We start from the raw sequence: 20,683 nt of genomic DNA on the forward strand, positions 1-20,683 counted from the left end.
GTTTGTTGAAATGTGTAATATAGTTGTCATAAAAAAAATACATGAGTCAAATATTATAAAACTGGACTCTGGGTTTGATACGCTTTTAAATTCATAAATGGTATTTTTGGCCAAACACTTAAAAAAAAGATGGGGAGGGGGACTTTTTTGACAGGAGGAAAACGGGTAAGGTACTCTAGCACCACCTAGTGTCTATCTGTGCACGTCCCTGTCTGTGTGTATACATGCATTCTGTATTTTTCACTTCTCCCTCAGAGTTCACATCTTCCTATTTCCAGCTTTCCCATTCTACTATTCTATGTAATGTTGAATATATTCCTGTTTGCCCCAGTCATAATCCAGTTATTGCCTTTTTCAATATTCTGCTTCTTCCAAATATTTCTTCTAATTCCTCCAACCTGCCTTTGTATTCTTTTGAGACATCTTCATTTACTATAATATCCCCACAGTTTTTGGCAACCTTCTTTAATTTTCCTTTTAATTATGCTTTACCCTCAAATTATTAAATAAATCACAAAAATGAATAATTCTGTCATTTTCCTGTTTCTGTTTAAAAAATTATTTTTGTTTTCTGATCTAAATAAAATTATTTTCAAAGTGTTGTCCATCCTTTTTGACATAGAACAAAAGAAACACTTTGTATTTTAATTATTGTATTTTAAAAACAAAAATTGAATACTCACCTGTTTTCTTTTTTATACTAATTTCTAAAAATTAAATTCAATGATACATAAATACACTGACCTATTACATATTATACCTGAACCAGTCTGAATGGGTTCCTTTCATAACAGCATACACAAATGCATTTATTTGATCAAAAGTGAGGAGATCGATTATATCTCCAAAACATGGTCAGTGTGATGACTGCCTTTTAACATCAAGATCTAATCCCACTAAAAAATCACAACATGATGTATAATTATTGGGGGCACCACATTATCTGAACTATGATTTTCACACTGCCTTCCTCATTCACATGGTACAGATAATCCGACTTTATTATAAATGATAAACTTGATGAAGGTAATACCTCCAGGATCCTTTTCAAGGGCAATAATTAACTGCTCTGGGTTTCCACCTCAACTAACATTTACTGTAGAAAAAGGTTGTACATCATATAATTTTTTAACCCACAGAAAATAAATTGTAGCAGTACCTTTATATACGATGAACTATAAACTGAAAATTTGTGGAGGGGGAGTTGACCTTCCTTAGCTGTATAACTCATTCATTCTAGATAACTCTCAAATTATTATGCTGTCTCTCTATGTTACTTGCAAAAATAAAAGCTGCAGCTTCAGATTCATATATGTACTATAGATAGAACCGTTATATAGCCTGGCAATATTTTTGGCTAATATTTGCATGTTTTCCTTTTATGGACATTGATCAATATGTGCATGTGTTTGAGCAGTGCATAAAAGAGCCATACCTGTAGTTGACTAGAGGCACATGCATTCCTGATCCTCCCATTTACTACCAATTGTTGAGGCTTTGCCGTCAATTGTTAAAGGAAAACTCTACAACTCTTGCCTGAAGTATCATATTCATTTGATAAATATATTTCAGGTCAATGCACAAGTACATCACTGAAATGCATGAGTGTGGACCGGAAATGAGGTCTCAAGACAGAAAGTCATTTCCTTTGGAAAAAGGGACAAAATCTTTTGATGATTATCTACCATTTAACTACTGAGTTGGTAGAAATAAAGATTGTTCATATTTAAAAAGTGGTGACCCTGGATAAATATCAATCAATATTTATCGTAAATCCCTTTTCATACCACCAAATGGAACACAAACTGCTTCCCAGTAGGCAGAGAAGGAAAAACACCACTACATATACATATACGAAATGATCAAACTAAGAGAACCATCAGAAAACATGTTTTCAAAATAAGACGATGACAGATTAAAAGAGAGTTAAATCAGTCAAGTATAAGGGACAAGGAGCTGTCTGGAAAATTAAACCTTTCCAACCCAGTCAGTTTGTAGTCCTACCTGTGTGAGTACACTGGGTGGTGCTGTGACACTGCCTAACAGATGCTGTGATTTATGCTATTTGAGGTTAGACTTACACAAATCTAAATAAATAATGCTGTTACCATCTATCTATCTATCTATCTATCTATCTATCTATCTATCTATCTATCTATCTATCTATCTATCTATCTATCTATCTATCTATCTATCTATCTATCTATCTATCTATCTATCTATCTATCTATCTATCTATCTATCTATTTTCTAACACGCTTAATCCCAAATGGGGTCACAAGGGGTGCTGGTGCCTATCTCCAGCTGTCAATGGGCGAGAGGAGGGGTACACCCGCAGGGCAACACAGAGACAAACAGGACAAACAACCAATCACACACACACGCTCACACCTAAGGAGAACTTAGAGAAGCCAATTAACCTAACAGTCATGTTTTTGGACTGTGGTAGGAAGCGGAGTACCCGGAAAGAACCCATACATGCTCAGGGAGAACATGCAAACTATATATATATATATATATATATATATATATATATATATATATATATATATATATATATATATATATATATATATATATATATATATATATATTTAACTGTTTTCTCACCCCTCGTGGGGTGGTATGTGTCATCCTCAAGCTCGGGTCCTCTACCAGAGGCCTGGGAGTTTGAGGGTTCTGCGCAGTATCTTAGCTGTTCCTAGGACTGCGCTCTTCTGGACAGAGACCTCTGATGTTTTACTTGGAATGTGCTGTAGCCACTCTCCCAGTTTGGGGGTCACAGCCCCCAGTGCTCCAATGACCACTGGCACCACTGCTGCTCTTACTTTCCACATCTTTTCTAGCTCCTCTTTCAGCCCTTGGTATTTCTTATATATATATATATATATATATATATATATATATATATATATATATATATATATATATATATATATATATATATATATATATATATATATATATATATATATATATATATATATATATATATATGTATCCCAACTGAAAACAATCCCATCAGTTAAACCAGCTCTAGCTTTAAGAGAGTAGATATCTGTAGACATAAGCAGCAGAAAAGGCCTTATTGTTACACTATGGAATACTGATGCTGTTTGTTTTTAATGTTAGTGATCCAAAAGGTCTCTTTTCATCAAGGATAACAGTAAACAGACAGGCTTTAAATGTCAAATGTTTTTATTGCTGATTTAGCTCCTATATTATAAGCACTTTCTTACTGCTAACACACCCTTTCAGGTTGCTGAAGCTGGCTTTATTTTTTTGCTAGACAAATATATTTGAGATATTTTTTTAATCTTTACATGTTTCTGAAGATCATTTCATCATCGCTGTAGCTAAATTGCCATAATGTGTTTCAGGTGAGGTTAGTTTATCTCAAGCAATATTAAAAGCAAAGTTCAAAACATTAGTGAAAACATTGCATCTGATAAACATGAACACTTAAGGTTTGTTTTGTTTTTGCTCAGTTAAATGACTGCAGTGGTTAATCCTTGCTGGATCAAAACACTGAAGGCCTTATTTTACCACCCAAATGACATACAATCTGATTTGATTCATACATTTATAAAGCTTTTGTCTTCTTTGTAATGCCAGGATTATGTTTGCCCATGTCTGCTGCCATCTGTTCATCTCAGTTCTCTCCTCCCCATCCCCAACAGACACACACACACACACACACACACACACACACACACACACACACACACACACACACACACACACACACACACAGACAAACACAGGAACATATATATATATATATATATATATATATATATATATATATATATATATATATATATATATATATATATATATATATATGAATTTATAGCACTTAAGTGTATATCATGCAGAGCAAGAATATGCATCTGCAACGTTATGTAGGGCCACTGGTACATTTACAGTTATTTGGGGTCGGCCAACGCCCTCGACACCCAGTTCCTATGACTTTCTTGTGCAAAATAAACCAACACTGAGGATCATTTTACTTGTCTGCTGTAAATCTGCTTCTTCTTCCGCTTTTTATCACCAGATCTGCCTCATGGCATACTCTCACTCTGAAACTCATTGTTTATATTAATACGTTGGATCTGTTGCCGTTTGGGTGTAAGAATTGACTCGTATTTGGTTCAGAGTTTCAACAGACACGTGCATGAAGTTCCACTAGTACAGTTGAGGTTTACCACAGGGGCGTTGCCTCTTTAGTTTAACTGAAGCTACAGTATGTCACCGCCAGCTTTTAAAGCTCTATTTTCCTATGTGATGCCATGCATGCAGCTTCAGGAAACTGCCCCATTCACCTCTGCTGCTTTGGCTAATATCATGACAGAAACATCTCTTGACTGCTGTGCTGTAATCTAATAGGGTGATTTGACTGCTTTTACATTTAGCCTATGAAGATTAATGGGTAGCAGTTTTCAGTTTTTTTTTTTATGAATAAAATACAGAATTTATAATTGGGTCATGTAACAAGCTGCCAACACATACAACTGACAGGATGTGGCCACTGTAGAGGAGCTGTAATTGATTGCCTCTTTTCCCTCATGTCAGTATGTCACTCTTTTCTCATTACTTACAAGTGGTTACGCTGCAGAACACTGGTAATACCATGGTTATTATCTATGAAAAGAGCCACAGGGTTTTTTAGGGCTGATAGTCAAAGACACACAGGCTGGCTTTGTAATATAATGCCATTGATATAAACTCACATAGGGTGTCAACACTGTACTCTGCACTCTGTACTCAATGCATTTTCAGAAGGTGGAGAAAGAAGTACATGTTTTCTTTTTTATTAAAGTCATATCAAGTTATAATGTCTGTGTTAAGGAGTAAATATTTATCGCCATGCACTTTCTTTGCAACTACAGTTAATTAATAAACCAACTGCACACAAGCTTTGGCTGTTTGATCATAAAATATTAGCTTTAATTATAAAAATATACAGTTTGGTGATTTAACTTTAATACCAAAATCCCTAATATATCAATGTAAAGAATTTATAGTACTTTAAAAGTGGTGCTTCCAGTACAGAGAGTGCTTTACATGTATTTATATAGTGTAAGGCACTGCAACAGTGTCTTCATAGGTTTGCCTAAAAAGAGCTGCAGCTGATCCAAAACTCCGCTGCCAGTGTTCTCACTAGAACTAAGAAAGGAGAAAATAGAACACGTCAGCGCGGTTCTGAAGTCCTTCCACTGGCTCCCTGTAGCTTAGAGAACAGACTTTAATATCTTTCTGTTAGTCTATAAATCACTGAATGGATCAGCACCTTGATATATAACAGATTTGCTGTCAGTGTATCAACCTCCCAGACCACTCAGGTCTTCTAGTCCAGGGGTCGGCAATCCGCATGCAGCTCTTTAGCGTCTTTATGGTGGTTCTATAACTTAACAAATGCAACAAGACCTATTAGATAGAATATAAACCACGCACTGAAGCGGCGAGTGTGGTGAGAACGCCCACTGCTCCTCCCTCAGCTTGTGCTACAATGGAATTTAAGCTTAAAGCACCAAATATCGTACAGCAGAATAGTCACATGATTTGACATTTTCTTCAAGATAAACATTTAATCGTGAATACTTGTTATATATTTAAGCCCACATAGTCCCTTTTTATAGTGGGCTAATACATTTAGAGCCCGTGTTGCCACACGAGGCTTATATAAGACTCACAATTTTGTGGCTCCAGAGGAATTTGTTTTTGTTTTTTTTTGGGTTCCACTATGGCTCTTTGAACAGTTTGGGTTGCCGACCCCTGTTCTGGTCCAAGCCTACTCGGTACACCTAGAACCAGATCCAAACATGGAGAAGCAGCATTTAGTTCCTATGCTCCACTTATGGAACAAACTCCCAGGAGACTGTAAAAGTGCTGAAAGCCTGAGTTCTTTTAAGTCAAAGTTAAAAACCCATTTGTTTAGAGCTGCCTTTGACTGTTGAAGTTAAACTGGTGTATTATTGGTTTAAGATTGTTGTCCAATTGTGCACATGTTTTTTTTAATCTTTATTTGCTTTTATTTTTATTCTATTTTATTAATTAATTCAGGTAAAGCACTTTGAAATGTCCATGTAAGGAATTGAGGTATACAAATAAACTTGCTTGTTCTGCTGTAAAATGGCCCTTCTTGGGTGTTCTAAAACAAGAGATGCACCAATCCCTTTTATTTCTGATTTAGTTTCTCTGTAATTTTACACATTAAATCTCATAGATTTAAATCTATGTTGCATTCAACCAATAGATGGATAAACTATTGAAAATGTGGGTCCCCCAATAAAGTTCATTAATTCATATTAAAGTCTTATACACTGGGCCATTGGTCCTTAGCAGTAGGGCTTCTTTATGAATGAGTTTGTTTTATCTTTATGACCAGAGCACTAAGGCGGATGATGAGACATATAGACTAATTAGATTTAGAGCTGTTCAAGAAAAGGTCACTGCTAATCCCAGCACATTGGCAGCAGCAGAGGTACTGGTAGAGAGACGGCACAACTGTTTTGTTGTTGTCATGTTGTTGTGTTTTTTTCTTGTTAGGTTGGGCTGGAGGGTTTGTAAGCGTGTTTCAGATTGGACTCTGGCTATTCTTAGGAATGTGGTCATAGTGACCTCAGAGGTGTGGTCAAATGGGCTCAAGTGTGGACTGATGATGCTCTGATGATGCAACATTGGCTTGCATGGCTCTTAAAGCCTGTCCAGACATGCCTCACTTAATAGGACAGTGCCTAGCATGTTCACCTTCTATCTGCTTTGCTGTCAACAGGATTTTAATAACAGTTTACTCCTTTCAGTCCGCTGGTCCTCCTGTAGCTCTGCAATGGAGAACATTGCCTTTCAGAAATGATTAATGTTTATCCCAAAAATAATAGCAAAGTAGGAGACACACTATATAAATAGATCTATTTTGCTTTCCTTTGTTTATCAAAAATAAATAAATTAGAGCTGATTAAAGGAACAATAAACACTTAAGTTTGTCACTATAGAAGGCCAACAAAATGCAGGTCTTTTTGCTAATTTTCATTAAAATAGAACAATTTAAAAAAGTTTGCATCCAGATATGTAAACTCTGTTTATCTCAATCCTCTGAATCTTTAAGGATTAAAGTAAATTTCACTTGCAAAATGATTATGATGCAAATGATTCTGTTGAATTGTAAACTGTTGTCGTACTTTAGAATATCAATCTTTGTTGGTCCAGTGATTCTTCTGCAAGTGGAACCCTAAACATGCAGTTGGTATGGACAAGAGGGGCTTTACCATTAGGCAATACTAGGCAGTTGCCTAGGGCCCCAAGTTCCTGGGGGCCCCATAAAACTCTGTTTACATGTATGGTTTACAGAACCATTCCTTATTTGTGCGCATTAATTATGTTTTTGATAAAGATCCTTTCGCTAAAATGCCATCAGAACGCTTAAGTGTGTCTCAGCCCTCTCCCCTTCAGTTTTCACCACATTGGATCAATCCATTTGCTACACAAGTTCAGAAAGGTCCAAACAGGCAGCAGATGCGAAGAGCAGTGTTTCCAATTTAACCCTTTTGTCACTATATTTATTTTTTCTGCTACTGGAGACTTTGGCAACAACATATAAAAGCACCGAGCTCTGCTCTTCAGAGCATGTAGATTCGTAACTCCGCCTCCTGCTCTCCTCTATCTTGTCTGTTGTCATGATTCCCACTGCTATTACTTCATGCAAATGAAAAATGGAGCAGATCATGTCTTGTCCACAGTGAGCAGAAGGACTGTGTTATTTACTTTTTCCGTCGCCTTTTTGGAAACACAGGAAGGATCAATCAGCTAAGTGAGCTTAGTGCTTGGAAAAGAAATCTTTCATTCCTTTTGAGACAGCCTGAAAAATCGGCTGAGTACAAAACATAGAGAGGAAAACAACAAGAAAAGGGACAAGAAAGGAGGGACAAAACGTAGAACAAATAATGTATGTCTATTCTATTAAAATTTCTGTATCTGTATATTGGGTCTGTTTTATGTGTTGTCTTCTCAGTTCAGAGGGCTCCCTGCCTGTCTATGCCTAGGGCCCAGAATTTCCTAATTCCACCCCTGGGTATGAAGAAAACACATGTCTCTTATTTGGAGGGAAAAGCCCTGCTATCACTGATCTAGGATTGCCCTGCAGGGAATTTGCTGGGTTTTTCCGTTGTTTTTCATGTCCAATCCATTTTGGGTAAAGAACACTGTAAGAGAGACATAGGAAGGGAAAGCACCTGTTTCTTCATGAAGTAAAGAACCAGTACAGCTAGAGATAAACTGGAAACTGACATCAGCCATCAACAGTGAGTGAAATATTTTCACATATTTAAAAAAAAGTAACTCTAAGTAGGCCTCCTGTCAATAAAGAGTGTTACTTGACATGAAAGTTGTTTCAAAACGAGATGGCTGAACTGGTTTGAGGTGATATGATGCTGCTTGGTAACCATGTTACAGGTGGCTTACAACAATAGAAGATCACAGTATTTGCAGATACTGACAGCTAAGAACAGGGAATGATGCAATTAATCATTTGCACAGGTGTACCAACTTTTAACTCAAGAATACAAGTGGGGAAGTATGGATTTCATTAATCCTGACTTGTGTTATCATCTCAATCTGGCGGTGGGAATTAAGGTGTGTCCTTCCTTCCTTCCTTCCTTCCTTCCTTCCTTCCTTCCTTCCTTCCTTCCTTCCTTCCTTCCTTCCTTCCTTCCTTCCTTCCTTCCTTCCTTCCTTCCTTCCTTCCTTCCTTCCTTTTTTCCCTTCCTTCCTCCATTGTTTTCTTCCTTCCTTCCTCCATTGTTTCCTTCCTTCCTCCATTTTTTCCTTCCTTCCTTCCTTAATTGTAAAGTAACAGTAAGCTATTAAAAGTCTATATGTAATGCCACTAATTTCATGCCTATTGCTTATTTTAGATGTCAAGAAAAACAGAAAATGCAGTGAAAGTCCAGAAAATATTTCTGTAAACATGACTGAAAAAATACTTATTGCAAGTTTACGGTAAGTTTAAAACCCAACCTGTGTTTGCATGAACTAAATGATTCAGTTAATGAATCTTTTGAGAGAATCATTGTATATAGTGAAACAGTGCATCCAGAAGAACTGCATTTCTCATCACTTAATCCCAGCGTAATCTAGTTCATATGTATTAAACCAGTTGATGACATCCTGCCTTTCCCTGCTCTTCTGGGATAACTTGCCTTTCCTCCTTTCCAGCCCCTGCCGGGCACGGATCACCCCCCATATCCGTCTGTGGGCGGTTTTGTATGGGGCCCCTCCCCCTCCTGTTTCTGCACCACCGCTGCTGCTGCTGCAGCGGCGCTGGAGCTCAATCCGCTCACTGGATCTTCAGCGACAGCAGGAGCTGCGTTCGGACCGGAGAATGATCGCTGCCTGGAGAACATAGATGCGCAAAGCCTCTGGAATAACCGAGAGCTGGAGAGGCCAGAAAGCACGGCTGTGGGGGAATATAGCCTTCATTTAAGCTCTACAGATCTACAGTGAAGCTATGGCGGTTGAAGAAGAAGGTCTTCGGGTCTTTCAGAGCGTCAAAATAAAAATAGGTAAGACGAATAAAACCAAAAAAGATCCCTACCCCCCATTCTGAGCGCCTGGATCGATGGATCCTTGTTTATAGAGAGGCCAGGGAAGATGAGGGCTGGAGACAGGACGGGTCCAGATAGGAGGGGTTCTGCCTGCTATTGTAATTCAGCACACATTGGACCCTCTTTGCACTAAAAGTAAGATAGCAAATAAGGATAAAAGAAGAAAAAAAGGAGAAAGTAAGCGGACAGAAACTGCATGATCCCAAAGCATGGAGGGGGGAGAATGTGGGAATTTGGCAGCTGGCGTTTGGATCCAGATAATGTGTTAAACTTGAACCTATGTGAACAGACTGGAACAGACATAAAGGCTCCACAGCTGCGTGTTTCCAGATGCTTTTATTCCTGCACATATTAGGGGCCACAGATATCGTTGTTACCCCTTAATTACAAGCAGCCTTTCTTTTTAATTGCACGCCAGTCTTTTTCTCTGCTCCATCCAAATGCATGCAGGACTCTCTGATTGTTAACCCTGCTTTCCAACCAGGATCTTTATTTTGGGAACAGGCATGCGTTGCATGTTTGTGTATGTAGCAGTGAGTTGTTATAGAGCATGATATCAGAGATCAGTTTTTTTGAATGCAGCTGTGTTTGCCCTTTGCATAAAGTGATCAAATCATCCTAAAGAATGCAGCATTCCACTTTTGCACAGTGTCTAATAAAGGTTAATGATTATAAATTAACAAGGACTCAGTGATCAGAGCCACAGTCTTAGTTTGTACAACCATTTATCTGAAAACAATTACAGATAACTTTCTCATATCATTTCCTTTTGAATGTCATTCTGTTAGAAGCATGTCATTCTTGCTGTAAAGGTCATCTTAGGTCAGTATGGGACTGACTGATATCTGGCACCCAGTCCATCCTGTCCAGTTTGGAGTCCAAACATGCAACAGACGGGATGGGCTCCAAAGAAAAAAGACAACAAACACTCTTGCAAGCTGTGAGGCTGCACTGCACTGCCAGGCATCACTGGGCACTGAACAATGCATTCAGCCTCTTTTTAATGTGTGTGTGAAGCTAATGTTTTAAAGTTATTACCTGCCCTATGAGCAGATTTATGTTGTTTTGTTCTGAAATAGCTTTAATAATAAGGAAACTATGATTTTCTTTTTTGAATTTGCTGCTGCTTGGTTTTCCTGTAAAGAAAAACTGAACAGTTCAGGATCATTTGTGCTTTGATACCATGTTTTCAGGTCAAAAAAAAAAAAGATGCTTTGCGACCATTATATTATAGAGTCATTTACCTACTAGATTGCTGTGCTGGATTATTTTGTGATGTAACAGGTATGTGGAGAACAATTGTCTGATTGACAGTAACCTAATCCGCAGCTTTTTGTGTCCCTCGTTTATTGTCTAAAGTCATTTACTGCAGTAAAAAATATGAAAAAGACAACATTTAGGGATTGCTGATTAGCAGTGTCTGTCTCAAGGTACCCTCTGCTCTGGTCCTGGATGTTCAGGCCCTTTAGTGCTGAGTTTGCATGTTTTCATCTGCATGGGTGCATTGATTTTTTTCTCCAAGTATTCAGGTTTTCCGCTGCAAATTTGTGCACGTTAAGTTAAAGTGAATATCATTTCATCTTAAGTGGAGGTGTGTCTGCATGCACCATTGTTTGTCTCCGTAAGGTTCATGGATGCGCTTCCGATGAATGGGAGATTTGTCCATCTGTACCCCACAGCTCATCTTTTCAGATTGAGGTGCCAAGGCACAGCAGGAAAAATCCTTAATTTAATTAACAAATATACCTCTTTTAAACTAAATAAAATGAATAAATCTCATCTGCCTACTGCTTAAACAATGTGTTATATCAGCGGCTGATTTGTCGTCAAAATCTCAGTTTTCACTTACAAATTAAGTTCATGCTTTTAAAGGAAGCATACATTCATTTACAAGGACTGGGTATTACATTATTACTTATGTTTTAGAAAAATAAAAAAGAATTAATTCACAGTAGATAGAGTTTAATTACAGACTTGGTTTTATTATTAAGTCTAAAGTTCCATATTTGTGGCATAAACAATCAGACTACAAATCAACATCCATTATCAGAGGTTTCCTAACAACCCAAATTCAAAATGTTTTGCATATCTTGCTTCAAAATATAGTAATGGCTGCAGTAAAATGTATTATAACTTTTTGTTTTTTAAACTTGTGAGGATTTTTATGTGCATCAATCCTGAACAGATGCAGCGTCACACTACATCACCTCCTTTAGTAAACATGTTAAAGTGTTTGAACGTTTGCTGATAGTACTCAATAGCACTCCTTACCTGATTAGGTTTACTGTGTTGTTCAGTCAGATTTGCTGTGATTTCCAAATCCAAGTTCTAATTTCCGAAGGATATGGAAGACTTCCTGGTTTAAACCAGAAGTTTTGGGAGTTTTCACTTCTGCACTTCCCTTAAAATCAGTCGTCTTCAGCAGCGTATTGACAGCAGGAGCTTATTACTTTACATTACTGTTTAATTGTTGATATCGCTTGTAAACGGGCAGGTAGGCAGTATCAAGGTATATTGGTGTTTTAAAAGTTTTATTACAAAATAACAAACATTTTAGATATTTATTTTCCTTTGACTAAAAGTCCTTGCAATGTTGGAACAAGTCAAGCGAATCATAGACTCCACCTGTTGAATACGACATATTTGGAAACTAAATGTGCTCCTATTACACATTTGAAAGTACAGTTAACAATGTACAAGACCAGTTGTTATAAAAAAAAAAAAAAAAAAATGATAAAAATAAATGTATCCCTAAAGTCTGCACTTTATAATGCGATACAATACAACTGATATTTTTACCAATGTTTCTCATACTGAGAACATCTCATGCTGGCACTTGCTTTCTATAATCTGATGGTAAAATCTACTACCCATAATACCTGTACAACACTTTGCCTTATTAAAATATGAGTTTGTCATTAGCACCTTAAGTGGAGCTTTAATCTTTACTATTTTTCTGAAATTTGTCCATTAGGAAGTTTCTTTCACCTACCATGTTACCAGATGAAAAGCACCTGTGAGTCTGCATTCGTTACTGATGTTAATAAGAAACCGTTATGTTGTCATAACTTTCAAAGCCTTAGTTGGAGTTCCTCATAATGTCGTTCACTGACGACAGCAGAGTTTACATTATGCTGTTACCAAGCAGCAGACATGCTCTTGATCCCTGCAGTGCTCTGCTCCCTATAATGTCTATGAAACGCCCGCATCACATTGTTTTCATCACAGCCTTGTCTTTTTGGCGTGATGCTTCGGTTGGCAGATGACTCAGAGCTTAAACCCTGCCATCTACTCTGAGAAAGAGTGCTAGTTCTTACAGCCTGCTAGGTGATGAATACTCGGCTTCCCAGGAGGAACAAACGAATGTCGGAAACTGATCGGGACTACTGGACCTGAGTCCGTAGCGTCTGTGGGGAACACAGGAAACAGGAAACTACCCCCCAATTCACTTCCTGATTGGCTGGAAAAGGCTACAAAAGAATTGTTTTTTCCTGCATGGTAACCAGCTAATTCAAAGCAGATGTAGAGAGATGCAGATCGAGGTGGCGGGGGGGACAGAGGTGGTGTCTGACGTTCAGGAGCAGACTGTGCTTCATCTGTCAGCGACTCAGCTCGCCGAGAGATGGGAATTCTCAGTGGCACAGCTGGAGTCAGGGCTAATTAACTGCAACATATGTGCATTTGGCCGCTATGTTGCAGTGAGCAACATTGACAAACACTGACACACATGAAACATCATAATGCCTCATATTACTCAGCATCTACTTATTAGGAAATTTAAAATAAGTTGGTATCTCTAACTTAGCTTCTGGCAGGTCATTGCTAAATGACCCATTGCTGTCTTTTTGAGCATTATTAGCCCAAACTACGTACATAGTTACTGTACAAGACTTTTAACCCCATGACAACAAAACTTTTGTTTTCTGCAAACAGCCAATATAACTCATTGTTTCTGGTAAGACTGGTAATAACAAAGTTATTACTGACTGTTATAACTTTTTTACACATTTGCAATGTCCCAGTCTACATTTGGCAACTACTTCAAGACAATAAAACACATAAATGTGTCAAGGGGTTAATGAAAACTAATGATTTATGGTGCATTAAATTCATAAGGTAGCAAACTCTTTGCATCCAAAGGTGTAGTCACAAGAAGAAGACGATTTCCTTACATATATCAAAGTAAAATTCACCACAAGATGAATTTGTTCATGCTAACTTATAGGGGTGTAAATCACACCCATCATGGCGATTCAGTATCAATTTCCTGACTGAACGATTCGATTATTTTCGATACTCAAGAATATGCCATGATTCGATTCAATTAACTGTTTTATTGTTTTGTTTTTTACCTTACAGGCTAGATAATGTTTCAAATTTGAAATAAATCAGTGAAAGCTGTAATATTGTTATGCATTTTATTTGAGGAAACAACAGCAAATAACAGAAGTAGCAAAGCTATGAAAACCTCATTCACTGAAAATTAATAATGCCTCTGTGTTTATGCGAGTCTGTGTGTGCAAGTTGAAAGGGTAGTGGCTAAAGGAAGCAAGGTAGGAGGGCAAAATTGGTTTAGTGCCACCGCAGCACAGGAATCAGACTTACGTCCTGGAGCAAATGGCTAAAAATAGGCCGGAGGGAAAAAAAAATGAATCAATACTCTTGCGGACGTGTCGATGCATCGGATCATCGGCTGTTGGATTGATGCATTGATACAAAACGATTATCATTTACACCCCTACTAACTTATGAAAGGCAAAGAAATAACCTACGTTAACTAACTGGATATCCTGATCATTGTTAGACGAGTCCTGTGAAAGTTACAGTAGGGATTGTAAAAAAGAGGTGTACATATTTGGGAATTCTTAGGAAGAGCAATATCCTATCTGGGGAAACATTGTACCATCAGATCAGACAAATATATTATTATATTGCTACTATAACAAGAAGAATGTTTAGAGGTCAAGGTGAGGTTGCCAAACCTAAGAATGTTCCACCACCCACCAATTTAAGTAATCGATTAATCTTTAAATGGAGCATAGATTCTAAAACATGCCTGTAGCTGACAGAGCAACCCACTTTGAGCTGTAATTATATCAAAATTGTAAAAAAATACAACTTTCAATATGTTCCATCCAGAACTCCTCAAGTAGAAACATTTTAGTTTCACCTGGTTTAATTAAGTAAAAAAATCTTCTTTAAGGAACCTTTCACTATCCGATTACTAATCGATTAATCCAAAATATAATCGTCGGATTAATCGATTTGCAAAATAATCGTTAGTTGCAGCCTTCTAGTCTGTGTCTTTTTTAGTGCTGTTGGAATTTTCAAAGAGAGGAAGCTTTCAGGTTGAAAGGGAAAACGCTAACCTGTTTACATGACAGATCCTGAAACTTGACTGCAGTACTTCTGCAGGTAGCCTTCAACAAAGTAGGAGGAATATTGAACATAGAAGACTCCCTTTGAATAACCGGCACTCAGACAGCACAGTGATGCTAGGTCAAATATCTAGGTGTTTATACTCTGGGAGCTTGTTGCTGGCAATAAAAAAATGTTAATTCTATTAACTTGCTGGGAAAAATTGATTTATAGATTTCCCTACAATGACCTTTAACACTCTGTTTGGCATTGTATGTATAATGTTATCTTTTTCTATTGTTGCTTCTTTGAATAAAATAGCACAGATATTAAACAGGTAGAGCAAAGAAACCAAAGAACCTCTGTCCCTTTCTGCTCACCAGCTGTTCATTTCTTTGCACATATGGTGTTTCATTTCAGTTATATGTGGAGGAAACTGCAGTTTCTTACTAAAAACAACCAGAATTTCCTGATGTGAGCTCTGAGGCTGAACCAAAACAGAAAATATGTGGGGTTTTAAACCAACAGCGTTGGTTTCAAAGCACTGAAAGTCGATGTTCTGTGGATTTGCTCTGAGGGATTCCCTTTATTTCACTTTTATTTATTGTTTATGTAAAAAAGAAAAGAAAGAAGAGGGGAGATTTTTAAGCTCAGTGGTCAAAGAAAGCATGTTTTGTGTTCTAGGTGGCATAATAGACACATCAGTGGAAAAAAAGGTTACATAACCAAATTGGTTTTTAGTTATTCATTTGTAAATATTTCCATTTTCCTGCTGTGAGTTTTGTCCTTTTGTGTTTATAACAAAATCTAAATACATAATGCTGTCTGAATCTTGGATAAATCATTTCTTTTCTTTTTTAACTGCTAGACATTAACTATTTTTACAGGCTTTACAATGTTGGCACAGCACAGGCTTGTTACTATTTAATGATGTTGTTGCAACACAAGTGCAATATTTGGATGTAGTGAAAATAGGTGTTTGATGTAGAGTGGAAAGAATACTAGATTACTCATTGTGTGCAGAGAGGGTCTAATGTGCTAGAGGTCCAGGAAATAAATGGAGAGTGGGTGGCTGATTTCAGGCGGTTCAGGCTGGAGGGGAAAAATTTGGTTACAGTGACTGAGGCATTCGTCCTGGACTTGGCAGCCGGCTGCCGCAGGTTTCTACATTTCTTTTTCATCAAAAAGGGATGGGAACCACGTGGTGTCGGCCGTGAAACTCTTATAGAGACAAAAAAAAAAGGCCAATTTCTCCATTTTGTCCTAGAAGGCGAGGTTGTCCTGGAGGTTTCTCATAAGCATTGCGTGTTGACTGTTGAGCAGCTTGAGGCTGGTGCAATAATCCGGGTTGTTCTCCTAATGTGTCACTAATGTGTCCTCAATGAGAACACAGTACCAGGAATACTGAGAATTGTCGGCGTAGACCCAGCATGCAGGGTCAGCGGAGGTAAATAAAGGGCTGCTCCTTCGGTACGTCCTTCACATGCCCTGCTGCACGACCTCTACCTGCTAGTAATGACACATGAAGGAAAACATCAGACATACCGTTCAGTGGAACGAGAAAGAAGAGTGAGATGTCGAAAGCATGTTATTTGTAAAAGTGACTTCAGTCACTGGTTAGGAAATGGCTGACCGCACACTGGTTAAATAAGGTTTTGCAATCGTGTTTCCATACCCTCTCAAAACCAGCAATGCAAGTTAGCCACATTTAAGAATTTACAATCAGCACATGCTTTTTAATCAGCTTGCAAAGACTATCACAAGATTTAAACTCTGCGTCCATTAAGACGCATTGAAAGGTTATGAAAAGAAGAGAAATGATAGGTTTGAACAAGCTGAAAGTCTTCTGAGAATTATTTAAACTTGAATGAAGCCTGGAGGCTGTGTTAGGAGTTAAAGTGCATCCTGACCAGGGCGTAGGGTTTAGCCTCTCTCCTGCTAACCGCACTAGTGACACCACGCTGTTTTAAAAGGTCATGTCCTGCATAAACACAGCAGGTTTTCACCTCAACGAGACGTAAAAAAAAAAATGTTCTCCCTGTAGTGTTATATTATACGGAAACGTATGTGTGTGTTCGTGTGTGTGTGTGTGTGTGTACCTGTCTTGCCCTCAGAGTGAGGTCCATTTTTCCAATTTCACCGTCAAATTAAGGACCAGTTATTGCAAAGTGACGACATTTTGACGGTCCTCACATGCTATTTTGCTAATGGTTATGTTTAAGGCTAAGGTATCAGTTGGTTAGGTGTAGGTGTAGGGTGAAGTATGCATTGGTAATGGTTAGGTTTAGGGCTAAGGTGTCAGCTGGTTAGGTGTAGGGTGAAGTATGCATTGGTAATGGTTAGGTTTAGGGCTAAGGTGTCAGCTGATTAGGTGTAGGGTGAGGTATGCATTGGTAATGGTTAGGTTTAGGGTTAGGTTTAAGGTTAGGACAAAGAAAGGGTTAAAAATGACTGAAAATGATTGGAAGTCAGTGTTAGTCAACACATGGTCCTCACTACGATGTCAGAACGAGTGTGTGTGTGTGTCGTTTATTTCTGTTATACTCAAGTTTTCCATTGAGAACTACAGACTTGTGTGAACATTAGCTCTAGGCGGCTCTGGAACAAAGAAGGAGTTTGATCAGTAACTGTATCCTGGTTTACCCCTGAGATGGTGATGTTTGCAGTCTTTAACCAGAGCCTCCACAACTCCTGGGGTTGGGTAACTTAAATTATACATAAACATACTTTAGCTTCGGCGTGGTTTGGTGGAGCAGTGGTTAGCGCACACGACCCATGTACGGAGGACTTAGTCCTCGACGTGGACGACCCGGGTCGGAATACGTAATGTGGTCCTTTGCCGCGTGTCTCTCCCCCTCTCTCATACCCCCTTTCCTGTTGGCCTACTGTCCCGAAAAAATTAAATAAAATATATATACTTTTGCTTCCTTCGCTCGTTGAATAAATGCAAATACATCCTGCAGTCAGAAAGTTTGGTCAAATGTTTGTTAAAGTACATTTGCTATGAGATATTACCTTGTCAATGTAATTTCTACCCATTTGTATGATAAAGGAAGCGGTCCCTTGAGGCCAGAAGCATATGGAGGAGCTTTTCGTGTTGTGTGCGTGAATGTTTTTATGTGTAGTCATGTTCAGAATGACAGTAATGACCTCCAGTTTGGTTTCAATTCTTGTTATGCCTCCTTCGTACAAACATCAAAGGAACAACACCGGTGGTACAATATAAGCAGGTTTCATTCCTGGTTTCCATTCTCACGGTGTCTCTCGCTGTAATCGCCCCCGCATTCACTCACTCTCTGGGGTGACTGGGTTGTTCTCGCTGCTTTTTAACTTCGCCTTGGATCCCGTTGAAATTCCTTTCTCCTCATCTCATTTCCTGTTGTAGCATTCTACCAAGTGAACTGCTCTCCAGTTTTCTATATGGCTGACTTTTCTCTCCTTCTCTGCTGTCTTCCTTCTTCCTTACACTCGATTGAGGCCACTGCTTGTAATTCTTTCTGTGTGTGTGTGACAATCATTCCTCCCCCTCTTTCCCTGTCTTAAAGTCTGTGTTCTCCCGGCCTGCTTGTTGAGTTGAAAGCATTCACGCCTGTGTATCCTTGAACGTGTTCATGTCAGACAAGATTAGAGTAACGGTTCAGTAGCACGTTTGTAACTGTACACACTGAGTGCAGCAACTGGAATTAGTCGACAGACGGGGGGGGGGACAAAGCTACGCATTCAGTGCATCCAATTGCGTCTGTTCAGTCGCTCTGGTTTCCCTCGTTTTCTTCCTCTCTCTGCGCTTTTTTCCTGATGAGGAGAGTCAAACATGTCAATTTGCCCTGCTCCTGTCACCGTTGTTTTGCTGCGTTTCTGCTCCAGGCCCTCATGTTTGCTCTCACAGTTGTGCCAAGTGTGTGTCTTGGCCTGTTTTGTTCAGATACCGTGGTAAGATATTCTCCAGGGACAGCTGCATCAGTGGTTAAAGAAATACCAAAAGCTGCTGTTCATCTGTCAATTTGGTGCTATGTGGGGGGGCGGGCAAACAGCACATAATGGAGAGAGAAATGAAAAAAGGGAAACACCCAAAAATACAAGAAAGTGAAATCAAGCTTATTTGCTAATAGAAAATGAAAGCAGCAACCAAAGAATTTTTTCTGCAAAGATCTAAACTTTGGGCTAGTGTTGCAAAAAGATTAAGTAAATTGTAAACTGATGAATGCTTTATCAAATAAAATTTTACAAATTATTATTTTATTCATTCATTAGCACACCCAGGTAAAAAAACCAACATCTTAAACCTGAACTATCCACCCTGATTTCAGAAACACTCCACCTTCCATGACTGTTTCCTCATAATAGGCTGCCTCATGTCTTCCTTTAGAGAGGTCAAGACTAAAATGAAACCTTTGAACATTTCTGTAAGCATAGCAAAGCTAAATATAAACTAGCATAAAATAACAGAATTCTCTTTCTTACAGTCCTCTGTCCTTCTACAGATAATATCTTGAGAGAAAACCCCACATTCTCTTGTGTTCATTCAACAACTGGGTTAAATGACACTGTGATATTCAGCCTAAGAAATTATATTTTGTATTTTGAAATTTGATCTTGGGTGACTCAGAGCTTTACCATGTTCTTGTGACTAATCTGGAATCCAGAGAGCTTTTTAACTTGCTGACCAGGATATTTAGAATTAAAACATATTGAGCAATGATCTTCCAAAGGTTGGCATGCAAACATCTTTAAACACACAGAGCAAATCTTCATGGAAAGTGCAAAGTGATTTATGAGTGCAATTTAGCGGACGACACATGCAAAATAATTTTTATTGGGTGTGTGGTGCTAAGGATATAGAATAGAATTAAACTTTATTGTCATTCCACTGTCACAAGTACAGAGCAACAAAATGAATTCTCTGCATTTAACCCATCCTTTTGGTGAGCAGTGGGCTGCCATTGTGCGGCGCCCGGGGAGCAGTGTGGGGTTAATGGTCTTGCTCAGGGAGCCAGAGTGGCAGTCTGTGGGAGATTGAACTCACAACCTCAGGATTCAAAGCTGTATCCCCAAACTACTAGGCCACCACTCCGTTCAATGAAGAAGAAAGCAGGCACAAATTCATACAAGAGGAAGCACTACTATATGCTATTAAATCCAACCGTAAAACATGACTGAACTTAATTATTTGGTCATCTTTGCAGAAAAATAAACTATATGATTAGTCCCCACTGTAGAGAATGTGTCACAGACCCTGTGAAGGGATATTTTGGTTGCGGGAGCCTGAACGTTTGCATCTCTAACTTCTAAAAGACTCTTTTTGTTTCTCTTCAATTTTCTTTAATGAGTTTCGCATAAACCACAGTTAAGTGTTACGAAATTATTATGGGCCTAACCTAATTTGCAATATATTGGGTCGGCTGTTGAAAGGAGTTGGTTGAGCTAAATCCATTTGTTGAGCATTTCTTTTTTTATTTAACTTTCGTTATTTTCATATTTCTATTTTTTCACTTTTGGTATTAGTACTTTGAGACACTTTATTTTATTATTCATAATGCACATAATAATAATAAATTATCAAATACTTCTACCTCCAACTTCTTGACATAAAACTTTATCTTTTTTACAGCCACTAAAACTGCTGGTATGATATATATTCTGCTTTTTATTAGGGCGGTTTGCCCATCTTACCATTTGCACAAGCGGTCTTTGTAGATCACCTGCAGCATACCCACTTGTTG

General features: G+C 38.3%; 1 protein-coding gene across 1 annotated transcript in view; it reads left to right on the forward strand.

Moving 5' to 3' along the window:
• The first annotated feature begins 9,290 nt into the window (after positions 1 to 9,290).
• The window catches only part of rasa3 (RAS p21 protein activator 3), a 56,351-nt gene continuing 44,958 nt past the window's right edge, over positions 9,291 to 20,683 (forward strand). Inside the window, exon 1 of the mRNA XM_038283889.1 lies at positions 9,291 to 9,563. Within this exon, the coding sequence (XP_038139817.1) occupies positions 9,509 to 9,563 (55 nt within the window). The 5' untranslated portion in view covers positions 9,291 to 9,508. The remainder of the gene's footprint in view (positions 9,564 to 20,683) is intronic.

Source organism: Cyprinodon tularosa, unplaced genomic scaffold (genome assembly GCF_016077235.1).
Source record: "Cyprinodon tularosa strain WSP-4 unplaced genomic scaffold, ASM1607723v1 ctg197, whole genome shotgun sequence".
NCBI classification, from domain to species: domain Eukaryota; kingdom Metazoa; phylum Chordata; class Actinopteri; order Cyprinodontiformes; family Cyprinodontidae; genus Cyprinodon; species Cyprinodon tularosa.